Source organism: Tenrec ecaudatus, chromosome 6, assembly GCF_050624435.1.
Source record: "Tenrec ecaudatus isolate mTenEca1 chromosome 6, mTenEca1.hap1, whole genome shotgun sequence".
Lineage (NCBI taxonomy): Eukaryota > Metazoa > Chordata > Mammalia > Afrosoricida > Tenrecidae > Tenrec > Tenrec ecaudatus.
In genome coordinates this window covers 25,930,092-25,955,122 of record NC_134535.1, presented here as the reverse complement: position 1 = coordinate 25,955,122, position 25,031 = coordinate 25,930,092, and the positions used below count along the sequence as shown (strand labels likewise).

Sequence of the window (25,031 nt, the reverse complement as noted above, 5' to 3'; positions counted from 1 at the left end):
CCAGCTACAGAGCTGCGCTCAGTACTGTCAGACCCCCAGTGCAGGGTCTTACAATAGCTCAGGATAAACCGCAGGGAAACGCCCTCAACTCCACCTGGGAACACTCCTGGATCTTCGGAACACGGACTGGGTGGGAGTGGGGGCGCTTCGCCTCTGCTGGGACGAATGAGAGGGGCCGAGTGGCCAAGCGTGAGAACGTATTCAGCCACCAAGACACGGTCCCTTCTGCTGAAAACAGGGACTGACCGGTGTCTCCAACCGACCAAGACGGCCCCGCGGCTCTGGAGCAACCCGCCAAGCAGGGCGGGGCGTCCGGGACACGCCCCCTTCCTGGTTTCTGATTGGTCCCTTCGAACCAGGCGGCGGCGCGCGCCGGCGAACGCCGTGGCCCGGGCAGCGGCGGCGGGGGCGGTTGGTCCGGGGCGTGGCGGCCGGGCACTGATTGAGCCCAGATGCCGTCCCGCCGGGAGCAGAGCCCGTCCTGCGCCAGGGCTGGTGAGTACTTCTCCGAGTGCTCGCTCCTTTCCCCGCGAGCCTTTCCTCCCGGTCCCCGGGCGTGCCCGCTCCCGCCGGCAGCCTCGCGGGGGCCCCACGCGCCGCAGCCAGGTTGCCGCGGTGGGTTTGTCGGGAGTCTCTCCCCGCCCCCCGGGACGCAAGGAGCACCGCGATTGGCCCGCTGTGGGGGTCGCGCTCTCTGATTGGCCAGTGCCGCCGTCAAGGTGATGCTGTCTGCTTTCGCCTGCCCACTGTGGCGCGTGGAAGGGGCTACAGGTGTCCGGAGGGCGGCAGGTGTGCGCGCGTGGGCCTGGGGAGGAGGCTCGGAGCCGCCACCGGTCCAGCTCTCAGCTCGAAGGGGAAAGTGCAGGTTCTCCCACAGCGTCCCCAGCCCGCGAGCGCTTAGCACAGTTGGGGTCACTTGCTCCCTTGTCACCCTCGGGAAGTGTCGGTGAAGTCACTGGCCCCGCGAAGGGAACCGCGCAGCCCGCTGTCCGCCGGCAGCGTCCGTGCAAAGCAGAGTTCCCAGTCCACTTCCCCATTTCGGCAGCCCACGAAGGAACCGGATCTCCCAGACGTCCGGAACCAGGCGACATAGCTAGAGGCCCCCAGCCATCTCCTCCCACCCACGTCCGCAGCCTGGGGGAGGGCTGAGGGGGCAGGCTTGCAAGAGAGACTCGTAGATTGCTCCAGAAACCAGAGGAAATTTAGTAGCTAGTTACCTCGGCCTCCTTATTAGTCTTCTCAAACTAAAGGGATTGAACATTTTAAATGTAGTTAGTGTATTTTGTGGTACCGATGAGGCTGCGCGTGTGGGTGGGAGGGGTCTACCTCTTTGGAAGGAAACTTGGAAGAAAAAGTGGGAACTCTGCTCAGCACTTTCCCAGTATAGATCCTGAGATAGGATGTTTGTCTGACTCATCTGTTTCGAACATTCCCTTAAGAAACCAACTGGCATTAGATGTTGCCCGCCACTAGGACAAAATTGAATAAAAACCGATCTTTCCTCTTAGCCGAGTGGCTAAGCTTTTTGGGTTCAGGAATCAGGCTTGACTTGGTATGTGCCCATGCTAATTGCCAGCTCAGGGAACCTGATCGCCAAGTCGGCCTTCCCAATGCCTCCTCCTGTTGGGTTCAGAACGCCAAACCTTCTGGCTGGGAGTTCAGTACTGAACGGTTTGCCCCACCCAGGGACCGGAGTCTGTAACCTTAGGCAAGCGTTGACATCTTTCTACGGCTAAATTTCCTAACTTCGAAGAGAAGGTTAATTCTTTGCTTATTGGTGTCAGTGTTGTTGGGGGGATGGGTTAGGTGAAATCATCCAAAAAGCTAGTTTGGCCGTGTCTGACACATAGTCCTTCTCTCTTTGCTGTTTGGGTCAGATACAAATTTCTGAGTGACCGCAAAAGGACAGGGAGAAGCAGAAGGTAAAAGCCGAGCCAGGGATGGCAGCAGTTCTTATTCATTGATAAGTTCATACATGGAAAATACATAAAACAGGATTTGGCATAGTACTGTCTATCTCTCGATTACCTAAAATGTGCTGGATACTGCCTTCCAGGTGCTTGACTCATGTTGTTAGGTGCCACCAAGTTGGTTCCGTCTCCCAGTGACCTCAGGTACAACAGAGCAAACCCTGCCCTGTCCTGTGTCATCCTCACAATTGTTGCTGAGTTTGAGCCCACTGTCGCAGCAACTACGCCTATTATCTAATTGTGGATCTTCCTCCTTCTCACTGACCCTCTACTTTACCAAGCATGATGCCCTTCTATAACAGCGGTTCTCAACCTGTGGGTCTAGACCCCTTTCACAGGGGTTGCCTAAGGCCATTTGAAAACACATATTTCCCATAGTCTTAGGAGCCAAGACACCACTCCTATCCGTCTCCAGGCGGGTCTGTCCACATGCAGATACGTCCACCTACCGAGTACCCTGTGTGAAGACTGTTAACCATGTTACACCATGCTTCAAGACAAAATTTCATTTATTTGTCATTAGAAATAAATATTTCACAATATATAATTACATATTGCTTTTGTGATGAATCACTATGCTTTAATTATGTTCAATTTGTAACAATGAAAATACACCCTGCAAGTCAGATATTAACATTATGATTTATAACAGTAGCAAAATTATAGTGATGAAGTAGCAACAAAAATAATTTAGTGGTTGGGAGGGGGGTCACCACAACATGAACTGTTTTAAGGGGTCATGGCATTAGGAAGGTTGAGAACCACTGTCCTGCAACATACCCAAAGTATATAAGATGTGAAGCCTCGCCAGCTTCCTTTGGAAAGACCATTCTGGTTCTGTTTCTTCCAAGAGAGACATGCATATGATTTGAATAAAGAAGCAGAAGAGTCCAGAAATGTTTAGAGAATTCATCAGTCAGAAGTAGTGTTTCCTAATTTATGTTTTCATACACTTCTATTTTCTTGTCAACCTCCGTTTTAGTTTTGAGATGAGGGCCAAGGGTTCAATTTGCTTCCATTTCCCCCCAAGTTAATCAGGGAAGTAAGGGACTAAGAAAGTTATTATGTATTGAAACAGTTACTTTCTTACACTAAGATGTATAGGTATGCATTACTTTTTTTCTTCCTCTGATTACTTTCTATGCTGTATTTTTACATAACTGTATAGTTATATCCCTGATGAGCCACGTGATACCGGGCTCACTCATATTGACTGCCGTTCAGTCGAAGCCCACTCCTAGCGACCCCAGGAGAGCAGGGTAGAACTACCCTGTGGTTTATTAGACTGGAACTCGATGGGCGTCGCCGTGGAGTGGGTGGCTAGTAGTTTTGAACTGTTAACCGGGCACTTAGCAGCCCTGTCCCTCCAGGCTTCTCTGCTAGAGGACAGTAAATCGAATTCAGAAGAATGGGTCACTTGAGCTTTTAAGCCAGGTCAACAACTCACAGTGTGTTTCTTCATTTTTAATTGGAATTTAATGCCTCAGGAGTAACTCATGCTTTCAAGATACAGATGATTGTACTTTTATTGATTGTTTCTCCTAAATATTCAAAAACATTCCTCAGATGAAGCGTTCTTCTGTAAGCTATGTCCAGTAAGGTTATTGGAAAGTAGTTACTAGGTGGTAAGTGATTAAATCACAGTGTTAAAATGTAGTAAAAGGTAATTTTACCTTGGCTGCAGAAAATGCCGTGGGGATTTACCACGTTATGAGCGTTAGTCATTCCAGAGGTTGCTCGTCATGACTCGTGTGCAGACGTTTGCCTGCTGCTGCGATTACATGCCAGTGTGAGCTTTTCTGTGAAGCGTGCCACGGATGGCAATGGGCTCCTTTTGTTGGAGGTTTCAACCCAGTGACTTATTTTCCCTTAATGGGTGACTTACTAATATTTTTTGTTCCAAAAATAAAGTTGACTGTTGAAATATTAGTTAATTACGTAATCCCCCCACCACCCAGCACCCCTGGTGGCACCGTGGTGAACTGTTAACCAAAGGCTGGTGTTTCGAATTCACCAGACCCTCCGAGGTGAGTCGGGTGACAACCTGCTGCTTTTCTGGACACTGTCTGGGCAGTTGCACTCCGTGTTATCAGGCCCCGTGGCAACAGTGTGGGCTTTGTTCCACAGAATAATACATTGGGTCTAAATTGTGTGTGTGTGTGTGTGTGTTGCCATTCAGAGGGACCTCCGGAGGTTTCCTGGGCCGTAATCTCTCTAATGAAGCCGCTGCTGGGTCTTAACCGCCATCCTTTGGGTTGGCAGCTCAGTGGTTCCCCACGGCACCACTAGGCAGGGCGATGCTGAAGGGGGTCTGGTTAAATCTTTCTTTGGTAAGACGTGAGGGTGAGTAAGGAAGTATTGCTCCTAGGAATTCCGTGTCAGATGTGCAGGGGTTTATTCCACAGCAAACATGTTTCAACATGCCAAAGTGGGTGGCTTCCAGTCCGGTGGTTTAAGGGAGAACATTTGTCTTGGTCGTGTCAGAGGGCCTTCACAAACAGATCCCGTAGAAACAGTGATTTCTTAGGGAATCTGCGGAGCCTGTTAAATTCACCGGGGAGGAGTCAGCTTAGAAAGTTAGGGCAACTGACTTTTCTGTCCCCCCCAAAATGCTTGACAAATGTTCCAGAAGGACACAGGATATCACAGGAGCTTGTTAAGAAGGAAGGTTAAGAACATTGAAAAATTCACTGGTAAGAAAAAGACCAAGAGAATTGCCCGAGGAAATGTTGGGTTCTTTCCCATCATGGCAATGAACACAGTCCTTGGTCAAGGGCAGTCCTGTGAGGATTTCATGGGGAAACTATCCCATCGACCCTACAGCCCTAATCTTGCTCCTTCAGACTAATCTTTATTCCCAAACTGAAAGAACATTGAAAACGAGCACTATTTAAGTCCCTTGAAATGCCCAGCCTCCCGTTTTAATCTGGCACACATTGAGTGTGGAATCATTTGGGGGAAAGGATTGGAGAAATGGAATGGCTGTCTTCTGAAGTGTGTATCGACCTAGTTGGAAGATATGTTGAAAAACAATAGCTTCATGTTTGGGCATTTTTTTAAATCAAAGTTTCTATGACTTAGTAATAATTTTTTGCCTAACCCTCACATGTTTTAGGTTCCCATTATTGATGTAATGAATCACCACAAATCAAGTGGCTTAAAACAGCAAAATGTACTATTTCACAATTCTGGAGGGCTGATGTCTAACATGAATCTTATGGGGCTAAAACTGAGGAGTTGGTAGAGCTATATCTAGAGCAGTAGTTCTCAACCTGTGGGTCGTGACCCGAACTACCCTTTCACAGGGGTCACCCGATTCGTAACAGTAGCAAAATTACAGTTATGAAGTAGCAACGAAAATAATGTTATGGTTGTGGCTCACCACAACCTGAGGAACTACCTGTATGAAAGGGTCGCACGCAGCATGAGGAAGGTTGAGAGCCACTGGTCCAGAGGCCCCGGCGGTGGGGATCTGTGTCTTTGCCTCTTTTAGACGTCACCGGCCTTCCTTGGCTCACCTTCCATCTTCCAAGCCCGGTGTAACATCTTTCTGATTCTGCTTCCACGGTCACGTCTCCTTTTTCTCTGTGCTTCTGTCCTTACAAAGCCCCCTGCCCTTTCTGCCTCTGGCTGGTAAGGCCTTTTGTGATTCCATTGGGCTCAGCCAGATGGTGCAACTTTCCCCCATAAGGTAACCTATTGTTGGCTTTTGGACATGGGCGTCTTTTCCTGGGGAGGGCTGCCGGTACTCTCTCACTGGTGGGCTCTCTTTAAGATAAAATGTACTCACGCACTCGGGCAGTCAGATACAATTTGGGGTAGTGCACTGTTCAGAATTCTTGCCCTTCTTAGGACCGCTGTTCCGTCCTGTTTATTTGGACCCCCTCCCTGCATACCGGGCATAGTGATTTTTTTTGTCGTGATTCCTCTTGTACATGGACCAGTACTACAGTGCATATTTCGTGTTGCACATGTTGGTGAGAGAGAAAGCCAGTCATCAATTCAGGTCATTTAATAAATACTACAAACAAAAAAACAACAAACCAACCACCTCAAACTCCCAATCTCAGTGCCCTTGAGTTGATTCTGACTCATAGCAACTCTAGGACACAGCAGCGCTGCCTCCTGGACGCCGAGACTAGATTGTGGGAGCGGAAGCCTCATCCTTCTCCCACCGCGCAGCGTGTGGGTTAGAAGTGCAAACTTTGCGGTTAGCAGCCTGATGCATAACCAGAGCTCTTTAATTACATAAAAAGTAAACTGTAATTGAGATGAGTGAGTTGGGGAGTGGCTTAAACAAACAACAGCATGTCCAAGGGCCCAAGAAACAGGGGCATGACTTCTTTTTCTTTTCCGTCTCTCTTGAGTATTGCTGCCGTTTAAAGTCATCTCTCCTCAAGATCAAGTCAGACAACTCTATTCTGTGACGGCTTCAAGCTCTACTGTCTTCTAGCTATTCAGGCACCCTACAGAAAAGGGAGATAGCCTCATTTTGTTTTTTGTCTTCCCATATTCTCCCACTAAAATTTCAGAGTATTTCTATCAATATCTTTCCCAACAGCAGGTAAAGAACTTGTACTACACTTGACCAGACAATGGACAAGGACCAGTCAGATAGTTCAGGGCACTGAGCAAGCAAGTACTGGGAGAAACGCTGTGCATTCCAGAGCGAAGGTGGCAAACGCTGCAACACCTCCTGCCCCATGGATCTGGACTCCGCGTGACCTTACGGGACGAAGTTGACCTGTCCCACAAGACAGGAAATCCTCCTGGAAACCGACTGCCACATCTCTCCCTTACCTTAAAGTGGTGCACGGGCCCAGTCCACCGACCAAGTGCTTCAACCTCCGTGCTACCACCCTTAACTGAAGGCATAATCTTCAGCTAAAGGTATAAAACCTCAAAAACCAAGTGAGTTGATTCCACTATAAGACAAGGTAGACCTGCCCCTGCGGGCTTCCAAGACTAACCAGCCTCAGACTGACCTTGCAGTCAGCGGTCCAGTGCATACCCACGAGGTCAGCGGGGCTCCCAGCTACAGATATAATCAGAAGTAATTCAGGCTAATCAGGGAGCATCACTAGTATGGAGGAGCCGAAACCAAAACGTCATAAACCTGCATTAGTCGATGGAGATGATGAGGAATCTCTGACTGGTTCTTCTCTATCTCCTCTGCTGCCTCCTCTCCATTGCCTGCACACTGGGTTGTCTCAGGTGAGTGCATCCTTCCCTGTAGCTTTACTTCCCAAGGAATTGCTGGCACGTTCCGTTTCTTTCTGAGCTTTCTCCTTAGCTCAAGAAGAAAGTTCCTTCCTCACATTTTTCATCTGCCTACCTCACATTTCTACTTTTAATGTCTTTAAAAACTCAAAACTACATGCAAAAATACAAATTATAAGACTATGAAAACAATTACTAGTACCAGACCAGGAAAACTAGGCCCTTCAGAGGAAATAAAGGGGGAGACAGAGAGCAACATGAGGCTCTGTCTGTTACTGGGACACACAGGAGCAAAGGCTTGCCCCCCACCCCCAAACCTCCCCGTGGATAGAATCAAACCCGAGAGCCAGCTGGAGCTGGGCCCCTCCCCAGACACGCTGTCAGTCCAGAAGGGGAGCCCTGATCCGCCATCCACAGAGGCCAACATTGATCATATGGGCAGTACCTCAGAAGGCCCGGAGTCGTTAAAAAGAAGTATAAGTGATGAGTAATCGTCATATTGCAAAGTTACTATTTAGCTACTTCAATTGGCTTTTTTGTTATAAAATAACTACATATGCTGACCCGTCTGAAGGACAAGAAACAAATGCTGCAAGTTCTGTAAAGCACTGCCTCCCTTTTGTTGGCTGTTTATTTGGCTCTGACAGTTTCTGCCCTTCTCTGTCTCTTGTCCCCCCAGCCTCTATCCTTTGTCCCTTTTCTCCCCCTTTTCTCTGCTAGCCTGCACTGGTTCACTGCTATGGGAGCCTCTTCTCTCAAGGGTGCTCTTTTAAAACTGAATTCAGTCACCTCACTCCATCGGTTAAAACTTGTCAAATCTTTTAAAAGGAAAAACAAACGGGCATTTTGCTTATGGGGCAAACACAGGATCTGAGAGCTCTTGCTGTAACTCGGAGGACCTACAGAATTCCAAATCAAAAACACAGACTGACTGCCGTCAGGTCAATTCTGATGCACGGCAATTCTCCCAAGCAGGGTAGAACTCCCATGTGAGTGTGAGAGACTGCCACTCTATGGGAGAAGGTCGCCTCGTCTGCCCGTCCAGGGGCGGCTGGTGGTTTGGGTTTTGAACTGCTGACCTTGTGGTTAGCAGCCTAACTCGTAACTCACTCTGCCACCAGGGCTCTGTTCCCAGACGTTCATTAAGGCAGCAGCCTGCAAGTCAAGAAGGGGTTCACCACTGTGTTTTTGGTCGGCTAACATTTACGAAGTTGCAGGTGCCAGTGCCTTGGTTGTCCATCTCTCCTGGAGTTGGCTTTTGTCAGGTGGCTCCAGGGCATGGGGTTTTGGACGACCCCTGAAATCACGTGTGTTCCAGCCTCTAGACATGCGGCTACGTGCAGCCAAGTTGTTTCAGCATTGATGGTGAGTTCTGTCGATACATGGAAGCAAAGAGTTTGATGACGTTCCAAGTAAAAGTGCTAGGTCTTTCAATGTACAAGGAGTGGAAAAACGGGGTTTAGATATAGAAGAGTCACAACTTCATCCTAAGTTCAGTCAGGAGGCAAAAACGCACAAACTCAGCTGCCATCCAGTTGTTAGGAGAAAGGTTTGAAGAATCACAAGTCCGGTGGAAGGAGTCGTCGCCTCAGAATCTGCTTGGCTCATGAAGTCACTCAACGTGCTGTCTGTTTAACACCCATTCAAATCAGATAATCATTGCCAAATCACATTTTTCTGTAGAAATAGTTTGTATCTGGTTTAAAAGGTACAGTGTTTTATACAGAAGTGAAGGAAAAATGCAAAATGGTGTCACTTGGGACAAGGAAGGACTTGGCCGAGAACTTTGCCAGAAGTATCGTTTGTATCAGGATCTGCACTTTGGGAATGTACTTTCCACACCGCAGAAGCATCTTTTTTTTTTTTTTTTTTTTTGCAGAAGCATCTTATACCCCACTTAGAATGAAACCTAGTTCCTTAACGTGGTCTGGCATGATGGGGCCACTGCCTCACCCCTTAGCCCTAGCCTGAGCCACATGTCCCAAGCTGACTTCTTGTGGGCCCTGGGATGCGCCCGGCGCCTCCGTGCTCGGAGCCTCGGCAAACAGCATTCGTCTTCCTCTGCTTTTTGCCCAGCTCATTCCCATCACTCCTCTCGTTCGTGATTTTCCTTCAGCAAAATCATTTCGAATCACTGTCTCAGCCTAAAGTGGGCCCTTGCCGTTGGCTTGTGGCATGCTCTCCTCCCAGAACAGTGATCATCATGTGCTCATTTGTGTATTTGCTTAGTCATCTTCCCAAGTGTCAGTGCCCCAAGAGCAGGTCTCTTTTGTTCATCAAGGAGTCTGGGGCATCGTTCAGTAAGGGCGCTGGATAAATAAATAAGTACCTGCTGAAGGCATGAACGAATGAACGAGTGCACACACAATGCAAACCAGCCTGGATTGTGACAAGAGTGAAATCACCAGAGATTCGTGTAGATAGATCACTGTTCTCAACCTTCCTCATGCCGCGACCCTTTCATACTGTTCCGCATGTGGTGGTGACGCCCAACCATAACATTATTTCCATTGCTACTTCATCACTGTCATTTTGCTACTGTTGTGAATCGGGTGACCCCTGTGAAAGGGTTGTTTGACCCCCAAAGGGGTTGTGACCCACCGGTGGAGAAGCGCTGGCCTAGATGGCTGGGGAGGAGAGTGAACCAAGGGCCGGGGGCAGCACATGCCTGAGGACGTTGACCCCAGCGAGGGGATTGTAAGTCACTAAGCAAACTTGGATCTGAGCAGTCGTCTCCGTGATTAATACATGAGTACTTCGGAGTTTTATTTTCACTTAGAGCTCTTTATTTTTATGCTCATAAATGAAGCTTTCCAAATTATGTTTAATGGTTTCTGAGTATTAACCTTGATTTATCTCTGATAAATTATATCAAATGAACTATAATTATGCTTCGTCATAGTGTTAAACGCAGTAACTCATTTAAGTGCAGGCTGTGTGTCTGACTTTATATGTGTGTCATCTCGTCTATGAAAGCAGCCATGCCGGCGACGTGGTGATCCCCACTCACAGATGACAACACTGAGGCAAGGGACATTAGCTCCTCCACGGTCCACGGTGCCCTAGAGCTGGAGTGCCACCTACAAGGGCCCGGGTGCTTCCTGCCCCCACCGAGCTTGTTCCGGAGGTAATTATTAGAGAGCATTTTTTAAAGGGGAAAAATAACTCTTTTTGGTAAGGATGTAACCTTTCTATTTTTTCAAACTGGCAATTAGAAAATCTTTAACTAAAAAAATTAAAGCGGACAAACAGTGGCTTCCTTGCCCCTTCCCTGCCCCCAGATGAATCAGAGAGAGGGTTCTTCAATGATTCTTCTAAATGAAGCATTGCAATTGTAGACGCGCACAGACAGTAGTGTAGCACACACCTTGGAAGGGAAAAGTCCTGAAGCAGTGGGAAGGCAGGTGTACTGCTCCCCAGCCTCCCCTTCCTGCCCCTCCCGGCAGCCTCTCCTCTGCCGCGTCCTCACCGCTGTCAGTGTGTGCGCAGGGAGCTGGTGGCTGAGTTGGATAGACACGGCGGGGGCAGTGCATCTGCGGTGGCATTTTATGTTGTCATTATTGCTTCAACAAACTTCCTTCTTTGCTGTCTTGTCACTGTTTTCCTTGGGTGACCCCTAGATTTGCAGGAGGGTTGAGCTGGGTCTGCTTGAGCTCCGAGCTGCAGCGAGGCGTCAGACAGCACCCTGTCAGACTGCAGCTGTGGGACACGCAGCCAGTAGGTCGGCTTTCCTTCCACTGTGGTCTGAGGTCAGATTGAGAGGAAGAGTTGTACCACAGAAAGTATAGGGACCACATGACTGAAACTTTGAAAAACAAGTATGTAAGGCCCAAATCCTGGTCCAATTTCAAGTGGATAAGCACAGCTGCGTCTCTTTAGTATTTCTCCCAAATTATAAAAGGAAGTGTGATATTCCTAACTTGGGCTCTTTCTCCAAGTTCCTTATCTTGTGAAAGTTTCCCAGCAAGGCTGCAGTGTAGTTTGGGTTTGATCACATGAGAGGTCTTTTTCTTTTTTAAGCTTAGACTAAAGAAAAAGACTGTCTCAACTTAGGAAAGAGTGGAAGCAGGCTTTTCCACAAAGACAAAACAAGATCAAAATAAAATACAAAACCGTCTAAGTGCGATGCAGTTCCAAAAATGAAGACTTGCTGGCTGAGGAAAATTGGCTGTAGGACAAGTCCGAGCAAGAGTTGTGACTGTGGTGGAGGTCAGCGACCGGGGTGACTGTCAAAGTGAAGACGCAGCTCGTGGGCCTACATGCCTGAGACACGAAAGTAGTTTCGAGAAGAAATAGGGAATGACTAGAAAACATTGATCGCTAGTTCTTACTCACTGGGATAGGATATGAATGGATCCTTCGTAAGTAGTGCTAGGATCCCTAGTGGCATAGTGGTTAAGTGTTGGGCTGCGAACTGCAAGTCTAGAAGTTCAAACCCCCGCTGCCCTGGCGGAGAAAGGCAAGACTTCCTGCTGCCATAGAGACTCGCTGTGAGTGAGGACAGTGGGTTGAGTTTTTTGTTGTTTAAGTGATGAACGATTGATAGGCAACACTGGTTTTGTTTTGTTTGAAATACAATCTTACCAGTTTAAAAACATTTCTCACTAAGAATATCTTTGTGTATCATAGCCTTTCAAAGGTACCTTACAACTTAGTGTTAGTTTAATAAAGAATTTCTCTTGTAACGGCAATCCGGATGGTTATATTTTTGTCATCTTAAAAGTAGTTCTTTCCATCAGCACAAGAAGTATCGTGAAAATATAAGCTATGTAAGACCACTTCACGCAAAAATTCAAGGGACCCCAGGTTGCACACCATTTTTTCATTTCTTTCATAAAACTGCTCTTGTTGAATTTTCCATAGAAAGTGCAACTGCTAAGCATTCTTGTGATAGCTCCTTTGTGAATGTGTCAGTGTTCTTGATTTGCACACGCCTTATAATTCAGGCCTTCTTTTGTTTGGGCTTGGCAGTTCCAACTGTTAAAGCTCTTGTCTGACTATGTGGGACTCCTTATTTTAATGGGAGCAGCTGCTTTGCTGCCATTTTTTAAAAACGGTTTCGGAAGTGTCTTACTGTGGATCTTTGTTGGGGACAAAGGATTATTTATGCTGAAGGAAAATGTATTCCCCACTGAATTAGCTCGTGGGAAGCATAACAAGCTCATTAGTAATGCTCAATTGTACTTTGGCCTTTTGCTATGGGAGCAAGAAGGGAAAATGACATCAAAAAAGGACACTCTGTTGTTCTGTGCCTTCCCGCAAAGGAAATGCGATGTAGTAGCAGACTCTTCCGTTAGGCTTAACGCAGGCTCACCGTTGAAGAAATCTTCCTGGAAGGACAGTGGAATGTGTAGCCGCACTGAGGGTGAGGTACGTCTGGTAGAACCTAGAGGAGAAGCCCCTTTCTCCTGGAAATTCATAGCTTTTACAGCCTTGTCACCAGTCTTACAGATTTTTCCCCTTAGACCATTTTAGCGGTGGGTTATAACGAAAAAATAGACTAGATTATTATGCTGCTAATAAGCAATCACAATCCCTGGGTTTATAGTCTATTTTGTTCGGAATATTATTAAACTCTACTTTTTTCCCTTAACTTGGAAATACTTTCAGGAATTGCATGAACCTGTCTAACTTAACGTTTCCCATAGTTTCAGGCATAATTCTCTGAAGCAGAGCTGATCATTCTGTTTGTTCTTTATTTTCTGCACCGCCTAGAGAAAACAGCTTAGGAGAAATTATTACAGAAAGGCACTGAGTAGTTTTACTTCACACTTAAAATTGATGGCTTGTCTTTTTTATTGTGCCTTCTGGCAGAAGAAGCGAATAGATAGATAGCTTGTGAATTTATACAAAATCAAATGACCTTAGGTGGTTTTCCAGGTAAGTATCGGATGAGAACTGCTTGAGATTTAAAATCGCTCATTATGGTGTTTATATACAAGGGGCTTCAGAAAGCTTGGGGGGACATTCCATTATCTTTTCATTCCATTTTCCACAGAGTTTTTGTGTCCTCTTATGTACATTACATTTAAACATCACATTTATATTTAGATTATATTTACAACAAAAGATTCTGGGGGACACTTATGGCTGCTAAGTTTTCTTGTCAATTTTACTTTACTAAGCTTCAAGAGTTGCTTTAATACTCATGCCAGAAACTATGTATTAAAGTAAGTTTTAAGTTTTTCTCTATCTCCATCCCCTTCACAAAGCAAGGGGTGATGGTCATTTCTCTTATAGTCAAACTATTCTAAGAAAAAATCAAAGATTTTAGTCAAAAAGGGCAGTGAAGTCGATTCCTACATCTTATCTTTGGGGGTGAGAGACTTGTTTTCTGCAAATTAAGATTTTGTTCTGTTTTCAGGAAAGCAACTTAATTTCAAGTGACCATGCAGCCTGCAATTCAAGTGAGTATTTCCCTTGGATGAACATGTCCTTAAATTATGAGAGTAAGTTAATTGAATGATCATATTTAGAAAATGCCAAAATCATCACAGAATGTTTTTACGTCATTAGTTTTATTAAGCACCAAATATTAATAAAAAGAATACTGTTACTTTTTAACTAGAAAGTAATTGTAAAAAGATTTTTAAGCCTACTGAGTATTTATAGTAGTCAGACACACCTGAGAGATGGCGAGTCGTCTTCATGTACCACAGTGGGAAGAGGATTGAACTGTTTCATAGTTTCTTCCCATTACAATTTAGAGCATACTCACAGTTAAAAGTGCTTTCAGTGAAAACGAATGTGTACATGTGCTTATTTTAGATAACTGCATATGTGCTCTGCGCGTGCTTGTACACGGCCAGGTGTTTTTACAATGACCACTTAGAGTTTGTTATTGTGTTTGGACTTGTGTGCTGTCTGTTTTCGACAGGGCGGAGGCAGATGAGGGCACGGAGGACAAACCAGAGCTGTTTTATACTTGAATGATTGCCAGAGTTGCCCTTGCTTTATGTCTTACCTATTTTCAAATTTCCTCTTTTGCTGTGTGTTTGTGTGTGTGTATGTGATGATTGACGATTGGCGATAAAAATCACATTGAAGACTTACGTAGAAATGGGCAAGCAGCTGGTGAACACACTTGCCTTTGAAAGTGACCATTTCTGAATCAGATTTCAGTTTCGATCTTGGTTCTGCCACTGACGGGGACTCTGGCAAATTGATTGACCTCTGTCCATCTCTGCTTACAGGGGCCCTCTGGGGCCACTATCAGTCAGAGTCGATTCAGTAGCAGGGAGCTTGGTTTTTAGTGTGGTAAGCCTCTGCTACTTTAGCCCTAGGTTGAGGGTCGCAGTACCTGTTCAGCATGATGGTTGTGAAGAATAAATTTAAAAGACAGTAAGCACTTCCACAAGTTTGGTTGTACCATTGTCAATACAAAACTATCCAGATGTAAAACTAGGAATTATAATTGCATCATGAAAACCCTTCCATGTTAATGACCATTTCTCAGGGTCATTTCACAGACTCTGGTGGTAGGTGGTGAAGCACTCAGCTGCTCATCCGTGCTTGGAACTGCCAGCCCCTCTCCTGGAGAAAAGACATGGCAGTGGGTCCCACAGGGACTGCAGGGCAGGGCAGGTCCGCTCTCTCATCAGCTTGTATATGATGCACTCAACCAGCAGGCCACAGCCGCAAGAGCAATGGCCAGTGAAGTAGCAGCAGAGAACAGCATAGATCAGACGACGAACCGAATGGCTAAGATCCCTGCATGTGCTCCTGTTTCTGCTCGCTAGTCAGCTCTGCCTCTCTAGTTAGGAAGAATTCCATCGTACTGTTTAATTTGGGGACTTGGGACTAAACTGACAGCCTTCCCTAAAGTTGCATCCTCTCACCTCGACATTCGGTAGACTTGTAAGGCTTCCATACTTTCTATCAGTTCAGGCCCCTGTGATGGGACTCTCAGGAATGCCCTGCTTCTTGTCAGGCACACTCTCTGGATTCCTTACAGTGTGCTGTCCTCCTCCCACACTCGGAGCCAGTGGTGTTTTCTTAGCTTGTTGCTTTTGTCGTACTTCCGTGAGTCTGTCAGACCTTCTGTGATCAGGATTTCGTAGATCCACCAGATTCTTCTCCAAGCGCACCCTTGACTTCTCTCAGGAAGACTTCGTTTCTGCCCCTGTTACATGGGAGACATTTTGCAGATTTTCAACTTTTTCATGAAAATTAGGCAATCAGTACCTAGCTATTATTTTCTTACTCTTACTTCATTAAGGTCTTCTCGCCTTTCCTCTTTGCTGTCCTTTGATTAGCAAACCAACTCAGTCTGGAAATCTTGAAGAATAGTTCCTGACCTCTTCGTAGTCATAGGATTTTTGAGAAAATGCTAGAAACTGTGAATTTCCTCTCTCCAGGAAAGAGGCACATAGATGCATAAACATACATGTTTTTTCCTAAATAAAAGCAAATTCTGGTCCTTTCCACATTCATCTAGAGAATATGGATCAAGAATCGCTACAATATGACAGCTTTCTGTGTGTTTGAGAAAAACGTCTGTTGTGCATGGTTTGTATTATTAACATCTAGTTTTCTGATTACAATGATAGGAAAATCCAAGAGGTATTCGTCTTCCCAATTAGACAAGAAAGTAGAATGCCTCTGTTAATGCTATTTCATTATGTCTTCATTTTCACACATTACTTCTTCAAAACCTCCCTCGTTCAGACCTTTACTTGCCAAACATTGGCACCTACTTCGTCTTCTCTTTGAGCTCAGGCCAATGGTTTCACTGAATATCACTGATTGTAAGACGCATTTTGATTTTGGAAATAAGAAAATTTAAACAATATATAGTTTTAGAATTAATGAAACAAGACATTGTTTCATTGAAAAAATCAGAAAGTTGAAATTGTCTGAGTTGAGTGTCTAGAAGCAGCGGAAATAACTGAGGCAGGATTTTTTAAAAGTCATTTTATTAGGGGCTCATACAGCTCTTATCACAATCCATACATACATCAATTGTGTAAAGCACATTGATTTATTCATTGGCCTCGTCATTCTCAAAACCTTTGCTCTCAACTTAAGCCCCTGGCATCAGCTCCTCATTTCCCCTCCCTCCCTGTTCTTCCCTCCCTCATGAACCCTTGATAATTTGTTATTATTTTGTCATATCTTGCCCTGTTGGATGCCTCCCTTCATCCACTTTTCTGTTGCCCGTCCCCCAGGGAGGAAGTTATATGTAGATCCTTGTAATCGGTTCCCCCTTTCCAACCCACCCTCCCTCCAGCCTCTCAGTATCACCACTGGCCCTGAAGGGATCATCTGCCCTGAATTCCCTGCATTTCCAGTTCCTATCTGTACCAGTGTCCATCCTCTGGTCTAGCCAGATTTGTAAGGTAGAATTGGGATCATGAATGTGGGGAGGAAGCATTTAGGAACTAGAGGAAAGTTGTATGTTTCATCGTTGCTACATCGCACCCTGACTAGCTCGTCTCCTCCCCGAGACCCTTCTGTAAGGGGATGTCCAGTGGCCTACAGATGGGCTTTGGGTTTCCACTCCGCGCTCCCCCCCCCATTCACAATGATAGGATTGTTTGTTCTGACGATGCTGAGGCAGGATTTGTAGGATGAGGGCATAGGAAAAAGGTGAGGAGCCACTGAGGCCATGGTGTTGCACAGGGGTGGGCGGGATAGACATGGATAATTAAGGCTTTGAGGTCCCATAGAAACGTTTGCTATAGAGGTCAACTACTCAGTAAATATTTTCAACCAAAAACTGTGAGCCAGACATACTGAAGACCAAAGACCACAATTAGAAATAATAAATGCTAATGCAAAGAAGTATTAGATCAACAGTTCTCAATCTGTGGGTTACGACCCTTTTGGGGGTTGAACAACCCTTCCACAGGGGTTGCCTGATTCATAACCGTAGCAAAATGACAGTTATATGAAGTAGCAACGAACATAATGTTATGGCTGGGGTCCCCACCACAGGAGGAGCTGTCTTGAAGGGTCGTGGCAGGAGAAAGGTGGAGAACCACTGTGTTAGATGGGAAAACCTTGTCATATTTTCTTCTGAAGTAAAACTTAAAGGAATTTCAGGAAAATAAATAACACCTTGTTTTTTCCCAAGCACTTACAGGACACTCATGTATTAAGGACTTCGCTCCCCTCCCCAGTTCTTGAAACAACGTCACTCAAATGACCGTGGTTTGTCTTGGGTTGAGTATTGGGGGAGGGGGCTTACGTCTCCTGTTGACTTTTGTAGAATGCACTTTCCCTTTGCCTATGCAGGTTGCTTTCTGCAGGCCTGGTTCTTCTCACAAGAGGTTGGAGGCAGGTTTGTTTTTGGACTGAATTAACTGGATAATGGCTTTTGGTTTGGCATAGTAAGGATTGCCTTAAATGAACCTCACTGCATTAAATATAGTCTAGGGGGAAATGGACTTTTTTTTTTCTTAGAACTTCTATCATTTTATTGGGGTCTTGTACAATTTCTGTCACAATCCCGACATACATCCATTGTGCCAAGCACATATGTACATTTGTTGCCATCATCATTCTCAAAACACTTGTCTTCCACTTGAGCCCTTAATATCGGCTGCTCATTTTCCCTCTCCCTCCCCACTCCCTCCTACCTCACGAATCCTTCATCATTCATAAATTATTATTATTTTGTCATATATTACACTGTCTGATGTCTCCCCCCTCCCTCTTCTCTGCTGTCCATCTCCCAGGGAGGAGGCTATACTTAGATTCTTGTAATCTGTTCCCCCTTTCTACCCCACATTCCCATCACCCTCCAGGCATCGCCACTCTCATCACTGGTCCTGAAGGAGTCATCTGTCCTGCATTCCCTGTGTTTCCACTTGCTATCTGTATCTATGTCCATCCTCTGGTCTAGCCAGATTTTCAAGGTAGAATTGGGATAATGATAGTGGCGCCGGGGGTGGGGGGGGGGGAGGAAGCATTCAAGAACTAGAGAAAAGTTATGTTTCATCATTGCTACCCTGCACCCCAACTGGCTCATCTCCTCCCCACAACCCTTCAGTAAGGGGGTGTCCAGTTGCCTACTGATGGGCTTTGAGTCTCCACTCTGCACTCACTCACATTTACAATGATATGATGTTTTGTTCTTTGATGCCTGATACCTGATCCCTTCGACATCTCGTGGTCACACAGGCTGGTGTGCTTCTTCCATGTGGGCTTTGCTGCTTCTGAGCTAGATGGCCGCTTGTTTATCTTCAAGCCTATAAGATCCCAGATGCTGTATCTTTTGATAGCTGGGCACCACCAGCTTTCTTCACCACATTTGTGTATACACACGTTTGTCTTCAGTGATCGTATCAAGAAGGTGTGTACCCACTGATATGGTTTTTAGTTCTTTGATGTCTGATAACTGGTCCCTTCTACACCTCCTGGTCACACAGGCTGGTGTGCTTCTTCCATGTTGGCTTTGATGCTTCTCAGCTAGATGGTCGCTTGTTTATCTTCAAGCCTTTTAAACCGCAGACACTATATCTTTTGATAGCCGGGCACCATCAGCTTTCGTCACCAATCAAATCTTCAGCAATCATGTCAGGAAGGTGTGCATCCTGAAATGCCAATTTAATAGAACAACGTGTTCTTGCGTTGATTAAGTGCTTGAGTGGAGGCCCAATGTCCATCTGCTGCCTTAACACTAAACCTATAAATATAGCACGTGGATCTGTTTCCCCACACTGTTATATAAATATATTTACATATGTACATAACAGTCTTTAGACCTCTATAAATACCCTTTGTTGCCTAGTTCTTTCCTCTATTTCCTTTTACTTTCCTCTTGCCCTACTATCATGCTCAGCCTTCATTTGTGTTTCAGTAATTTCTCTCAGTTACCTTGCCCTTGCTGAATCCTTACCAGGCCTCTCACACCCTCCTGCCACTGATTTTGGATCACTTGTTGCTCCCCTGTCCCTGGGTTGATCAGCACCACCTCCTTACCCCTGCCTGCCCCTCTCCCATGTTCCCCTGGAACCACTGGTCCCATTGTTTCTCCTCCAGACTGTTCATCCAGTCTATCTTATCTAAATAGATCTGTAGAGATAATAATGTGCACCAAAAACCAAGCCATAGCAATGAATGAGAACCCAGCGATGACAACAAAGAAGAAAACCAATTATCCATAGAAGAATAAATTAATTAAAAGAAAAAATTTAAGAGGAAAGAAAAACCTGTAAATAGATCAAGGTTTAATTATTAATCTCTAGGCATGTCCTTCAGTCAGGTCTGATGGGGTGCCATGTTCTGGCCCCAGCGTCTGTCCTTTGTACTCCCTCTGGGGCTCCTCGCTCTGCTCCCATGGTTGCTCTGCCGCATGCTTTTAGTAGTTTGCTTTGGTGTCACAGGGTCATTCTGGGCCAGTCCCATCACTGAGTTTCCCATATTGTCCCCCTTAGGGCCTTGGGCCATCAAGCGACGGCATGTCTTATAATGGGATCAGCCATATTGTCCACTCTGTGATGTTCAGAGCGGCAATATCATCCTCCAGGCCGGGTGGGCCAGGGTGTGCTCCACTCTCTCTTCCTCCCCCTTCATTTGCTCCCAGGAAATGGACTATTTTAAACAATAACAGATTTACAGAGTAGTTGAAAGTGGAAACTGAAAAACTGGTTTGCCTGAACATTTGAGAGCCTGGTGGTGTAGTGGTTCATGAGTTGGCCTGCTCACCGCGAGGTCAGCCGTTTGAAACCGCAAGTTGTTCTGCAGGAGAAAGATGGGGCTTTCTACTCCGGTAAAGAGTTACACTCTTGGAAACTCACAGGGACAGTTCTAACCCCGTCCTCTAGGGTTGCTATGCGTTGGCTTCAACTTGATAGCAGTGAGTTTGGTTTTCTTTTATCTACTGGGACTTGAAACTAACCAAACCCCTGGGCTCATGGTTACCTGTTTTATCCAACAAATTATGATGCAGCCCTGTTGTTATTTATTTTGATGTTTAAGTGGTTCTTTATTTAACCAATAGAAATTTCTTCAGGCCAGCTTCTATGTCCTTTTCCCTCTGGCCCTGGAATCAGCCATTTCTCTTGAGACGTCACTGGAGAATGGTATTTTGAAAACAAGATCTGCGCGCCAGGTTTTCTCGCTGTTGAGGGATTGATGTGCGCAGGCCCTTTCAATGGATACAAGTAGATAATTTATACACAGACACACGCACAGAGTAAATATGTGTACATAGATACATATACACACAGGAATACCCATATTTATATATCCATGCTTGATAAAATAGACAGGCGGTCTGTGGAAGATCGGTCAGTATTTAACAGTGTGGATCAACACAGGAACTACAGCAATGGCTCAGACACAGCCAGGAGAGTCAGCACAGTGCAGGACCCCCAGGACTTCATTGTGTTTAACGTACGGTCACTATGAGTCAGAGCACACTCAGTAGCACCTGCCAACAACTATTGAAAACCAGCGTCGCACCAGCGCATCCTAGCTCCCATCCAACCCCAGAGGATTTCTTCTGCGTCTCTTTCATTTCGTATTTGCCCCTCTTTCCTCTGCTCGTGAGAAATCTGACTTCCATGTGCTGATAACTCCATTTGTAGGTGGCCCATCTCCCCCTGTGGCTGTTACCTCCCTCCCTTTCCTCTACCAACTGACAGATGCCCTTCTTTTTTGTGTCACAAAAAGACTGATTGATTGATATACTTCAAGCCACTGGCACATACAAATTGGCTCGTGGGTACAGGCTTGTTTCCCAAAATCCATAGGTCTAAATGTCTATAGTCTGGAAGCAGAACACAGCCTGGGGAAACTCCCCTTTTGCATTTTAGGCAGTGTTTCCCAAAGTTGGTGATATTGAGCCCCATGCCCCTGCTGGGATTGGGCTACAGGAATGATCCAGATTGGGAGGAGGGGGCTTACCAAAGCCTATACACACACTTTATGTTGGATTATGTGCTACATATTACAAAAGCTTTTAGTTGCCAGAGATGTGCTTAGTATTTTTTTTCTTTCTGAAAAGGAGGTGATAAGCCAAATAAGTTTGGGAACCTATGGTTTACGGCCTTCAACTGATTGAGGCCCGCCACATGTATTATGCTCGGCAATCTGCTTTACTGGAGGCCAGTGGATTTGATCACATGTGATTGCTGCATGCAACAGCTAACTAGTGTTTCCGCAGACAAGTAGGCACTATAACCTAGTCAAGTTGATAGCATACAGTTAGCCATCCCACTTAGGCTCTGATGTCAAGCACTGGGAGATCCTCTCCTCGCTCCCCATTGGTACCCATGGGCCCCAGCTCCCTCAAGCCCGGACTCTCCAGTTCTGCCTTCCCACCCCTCCTCCCCATGAAGCCTCCTCTTAATACCCTTCCCTGCATTGTTCACGGAGGGAAGGGGTGAGTGGGAAAGGGATACTTACACCTTTCTAAAAAAGTGACTTCATGTAATGACTTCTGATTGCTTTTTTCCCTCTACTATTTGAGTTTTATACAGCCTTTTTCTATAAATCTTATATTAAAGCATGTGTGATTATATTTCAAAGATTTACGAGCTATTTTCATATTGTAGCTATGCCAACCCTTATTCTAAGCTAGAGATTGGCCAAATAGTAAATATTTTAGTCTTTGAAGTCAGTGGTGAAAATCATGGTTAATGTACAAGGTGGTGCTGTGGTTACATGATGCGCTGCAGTCTGCATGGGCGGCAGTTCAAAACCACCAGCAGTTGCACGGGAGAAAGACTGGGCTTTCTACTCCAGCAAACAGTTAAAGTCTCAGAAACCCACCTTCAGGGTCGCTCTGAATTGGTGTGGACTCGAAGGTGGGGAGTTTGGTTTGGTTATGTAACAACCACTTAAAGCTATAAAATCCACAGTGCTGTGCACCCTGCAAAACCAGGCCGCAGACTGGTATGCCAGCCTCGGTCTTAAACCAGAGTGGACATCATTTTCTCTTTAGATAACACTCTCACTATGCTTCAAAGTTCCTCAAATTCTATTTGCTCGTTCATTGAACAAATATTTATTTAATCTAGGCTATCTGCTAGATCCAGGGGTAGGTACTACAAAAACATTATCCTAATCCATTTTACAGCAGAAATACTGAGACTGGACTTAAACAACTTGTTAAAATTACTCAGAGGTTTTTGTTGTTGTTGATGGTCTTTACTCATTTGGCTTTATCGCGGAGTTATTTATTAATTAGGGATTCCTTTCTATTGTGTTAAACATGAAAAAGTCACAAGTATTTGGACTGATTGCTTTTCTGAGCTGCTGTAGTCTTGTATGTGTGTATAGTTGAGGCTATGTCAAAAAGTATTGCTACAAAATCATAGAAAACCTTGTTAAACAAAAACATCAAAATAAGAAGTGCGTGTTTCTCAACACATCCTCTACCTCAGTCTGTACACTTCTGAAGGCGCCTCTAACTCTCCCCCAAATAATTCTACAGCCCGTAACTTGCACCTTAACCAAGGGCATTTGAACTTCCCCGAGGCACCGCGTGGCTTTGCACTTAAACAAAAAGCTGTCTGAAAGGGTGAGATCAGGGCTGCAGGGTCCCAGCAAAATTCTCAGTACAGTCATTCCTACCCTGGAAGATTTGTTCTGATTTCGGTGAGTAGAGAGGGGGCGGTGGGGGGATCTTAGGCACCACTTTCCTGGTCAGTTTCTCACCATTGCAGTTTTCTGTGTTCCAGAAAGGTCTTCGCAGTCCGATGTCCTTCCAGGAAAATGATTGAGATGGCCCCTTTGGAATTCTAAATGCAATTGTCTTAACCTTCTGAGTAGACCCCTCTTCCTTGAATTTAAGTAACCCACCAGATCCCCTTGGCAGCCACTGTTTTAATGGGATGTTTTATAAAACTATCTCTTATGAGACAGATGTGTGTCTCTTAGAGACTTTGTCTGCAGCCATGTGATTGCAGATGTGTGGAAACACGTTTTGTTAGGAGTACACCCTGCGTGCATGAACTGCAACCTTAGTTCCGGCACTTTTTGACTTGCTCTCATATTTTCTGCGCATGCTTTCCCCGTGTCTTGAAGAGCGGCAACCGCGTGTATTCTGTGTGAGCTGCTACAGGTGGTGCAGCTGGTTTACCATGCATCCCTTAAAATACATGGGGATGACGGTGAGGACTTGGTGTTCTCTCTAGGTGTGGTTTGGAGAAGACCTGCCTCTCACTCCGAGGAGCCCTCTGACTCCTAGACACGGCCCAGGCTTGGCTGACGTCTGTCAGTACGATGAGTGGATAGCTGTCAGGCATGAAGCCACGCTGCTGCCCATGCAAGAAGATCTGTCCATCTGGTTGTCTGGCTTATTAGGTAAGAGACCCCAAACTGTATTCTTTTATTCAATGAAAATTTATTGAGAGTCTTACTTTATGTCAAAGGTGGGGATGCTCTAGTGAATGACATATTCATCATCTTTGTTCTTAACGAGTTTTCGTTCTGAGAGAGAACAATTTACCCAGAATGCTAGGTTTTGAATAGTAAGAAAGGTTGAGGCTTAACTGAAGAGATCACTAAACTTTGAGTAATTACCATTTTTATCGTTAATACTTCAATCTTTTTTCCTTTTCAGTACATAGGCTTGCTGTTGAGATTGACATTTTACTGTTCCTTTTCCTTAACCCCCTGTATGAGCCGTGCGATTCAGAGTGGAGTGGAGTCTGGACTGGCTAGGATTCGTGCTTGGGAGACATGGAGGGAGGGGCGAGGCATATGAAACCCAGGAAGGGTCTCAGGTTGGAGGCGATAGTCTACTGGAGAAGATGATGAATGCGCTAAAGTTTCTCTTGAGCAAAAAAAAGAAATCTCTTTCATATCCAGAATTTCAAATAAAGTTCCACGGGTGTCTTAAAAAGGAGTCTCCTCAAGCCGGACTTTGCCGCTCCCAAGATGAACCTCTCACACATGCTCATCGTTTGCTACCAATTCCGTGCTGCGGATAATTTTAATGTTCATTTTGCAGCATAACACATTATAAAGGGCGTTTTAGGGAGGAAAGTTGGTATTCTCTTCATGTTTGCTATATTATTGCCATTTAAATTTTTTACCAGAGCCCACCCTGTGTATAATTTTTACTCTGTGTAGGCAGTGGTGGTACACAGTGACGTAAACAACTTGCATAGCAAGTGCTCAAAATAAACACTTCGGTTCATGAACAAGAGATCTCACCCATGACCATTTCCTCCCATTTTGTGTGTGTGCTTCTGTATCACAAATACTTTTGTTCCTGTTTAATTTGACATTTATTTTAACTCCATCTTCTAAGAATAAGTACTTGGAATCTGATCAGATATTTGTCTAAGGTTTCAGCTTTAATCTGATTCCATTTAACATAATGTTTACCACATCATTTGGAGGTACTCATTATGAAAGAATCGTGATTTTGGAGTATGTTTGTAGGAACTGATGTGAAAGCAGAAAGATTATTGCACGAACTTGATAACGGAGTCCTGTTGTGCCAACTGATTGCTGTTCTCCAAGATGCGGTGAAAACATGCACTTCTGACACACCTGGGGTAAGTAAACATATGAGGGATGGGAAATTAGATGATTGATTTTGTGTGTATATAATTGTTTCTGCAAGGCTGTAAACTTTCACCCCATCGAGCCACGAGACAGTGAATAATGTACTTAACCGTTTTGAGCATCTGGTAAATATCTTTGTGTAAAATGACAATGTTAGCATTTGTGTCACAGGATTTATTTTCCATGGCTCAGTGAACTTAAATGTAATCACTGTCTCTATGGTGCCCTGAATTGTGCCAGGTGCACAACACATGTCTGGTAGCTATCATTTCACTGAATGAGGGCGAGTGCAAGTGGAGACCCAAAGCCCGTCTGTAGACAGTTGGACATGCCCTTACAGAAGAGTCACAGGAAGAGACAAGCCATTCAGGG

The 25,031-nt window shown here is 45.3% G+C and overlaps 1 protein-coding gene across 2 annotated transcripts in view; it reads left to right on the top strand.

Moving 5' to 3' along the window:
* The first annotated feature begins 377 nt into the window (after positions 1 to 377).
* The window catches only part of GAS2L3 (growth arrest specific 2 like 3), a 39,737-nt gene continuing 15,083 nt past the window's right edge, over positions 378 to 25,031 (top strand). The window contains exons 1-5 of one of the 2 annotated variants that reach the window (XM_075551105.1): positions 378 to 495; positions 10,167 to 10,317; positions 13,555 to 13,597; positions 23,279 to 23,447; positions 24,534 to 24,649. In XM_075551105.1, the coding sequence (XP_075407220.1) occupies positions 13,580 to 13,597; positions 23,279 to 23,447; positions 24,534 to 24,649 (303 nt within the window). In that variant the 5' untranslated portion in view covers positions 378 to 495; positions 10,167 to 10,317; positions 13,555 to 13,579. The remainder of the gene's footprint in view (positions 496 to 10,166; positions 10,318 to 13,554; positions 13,598 to 23,278; positions 23,448 to 24,533; positions 24,650 to 25,031) is intronic. The other variant, XM_075551106.1, reaches the window with a different exon arrangement.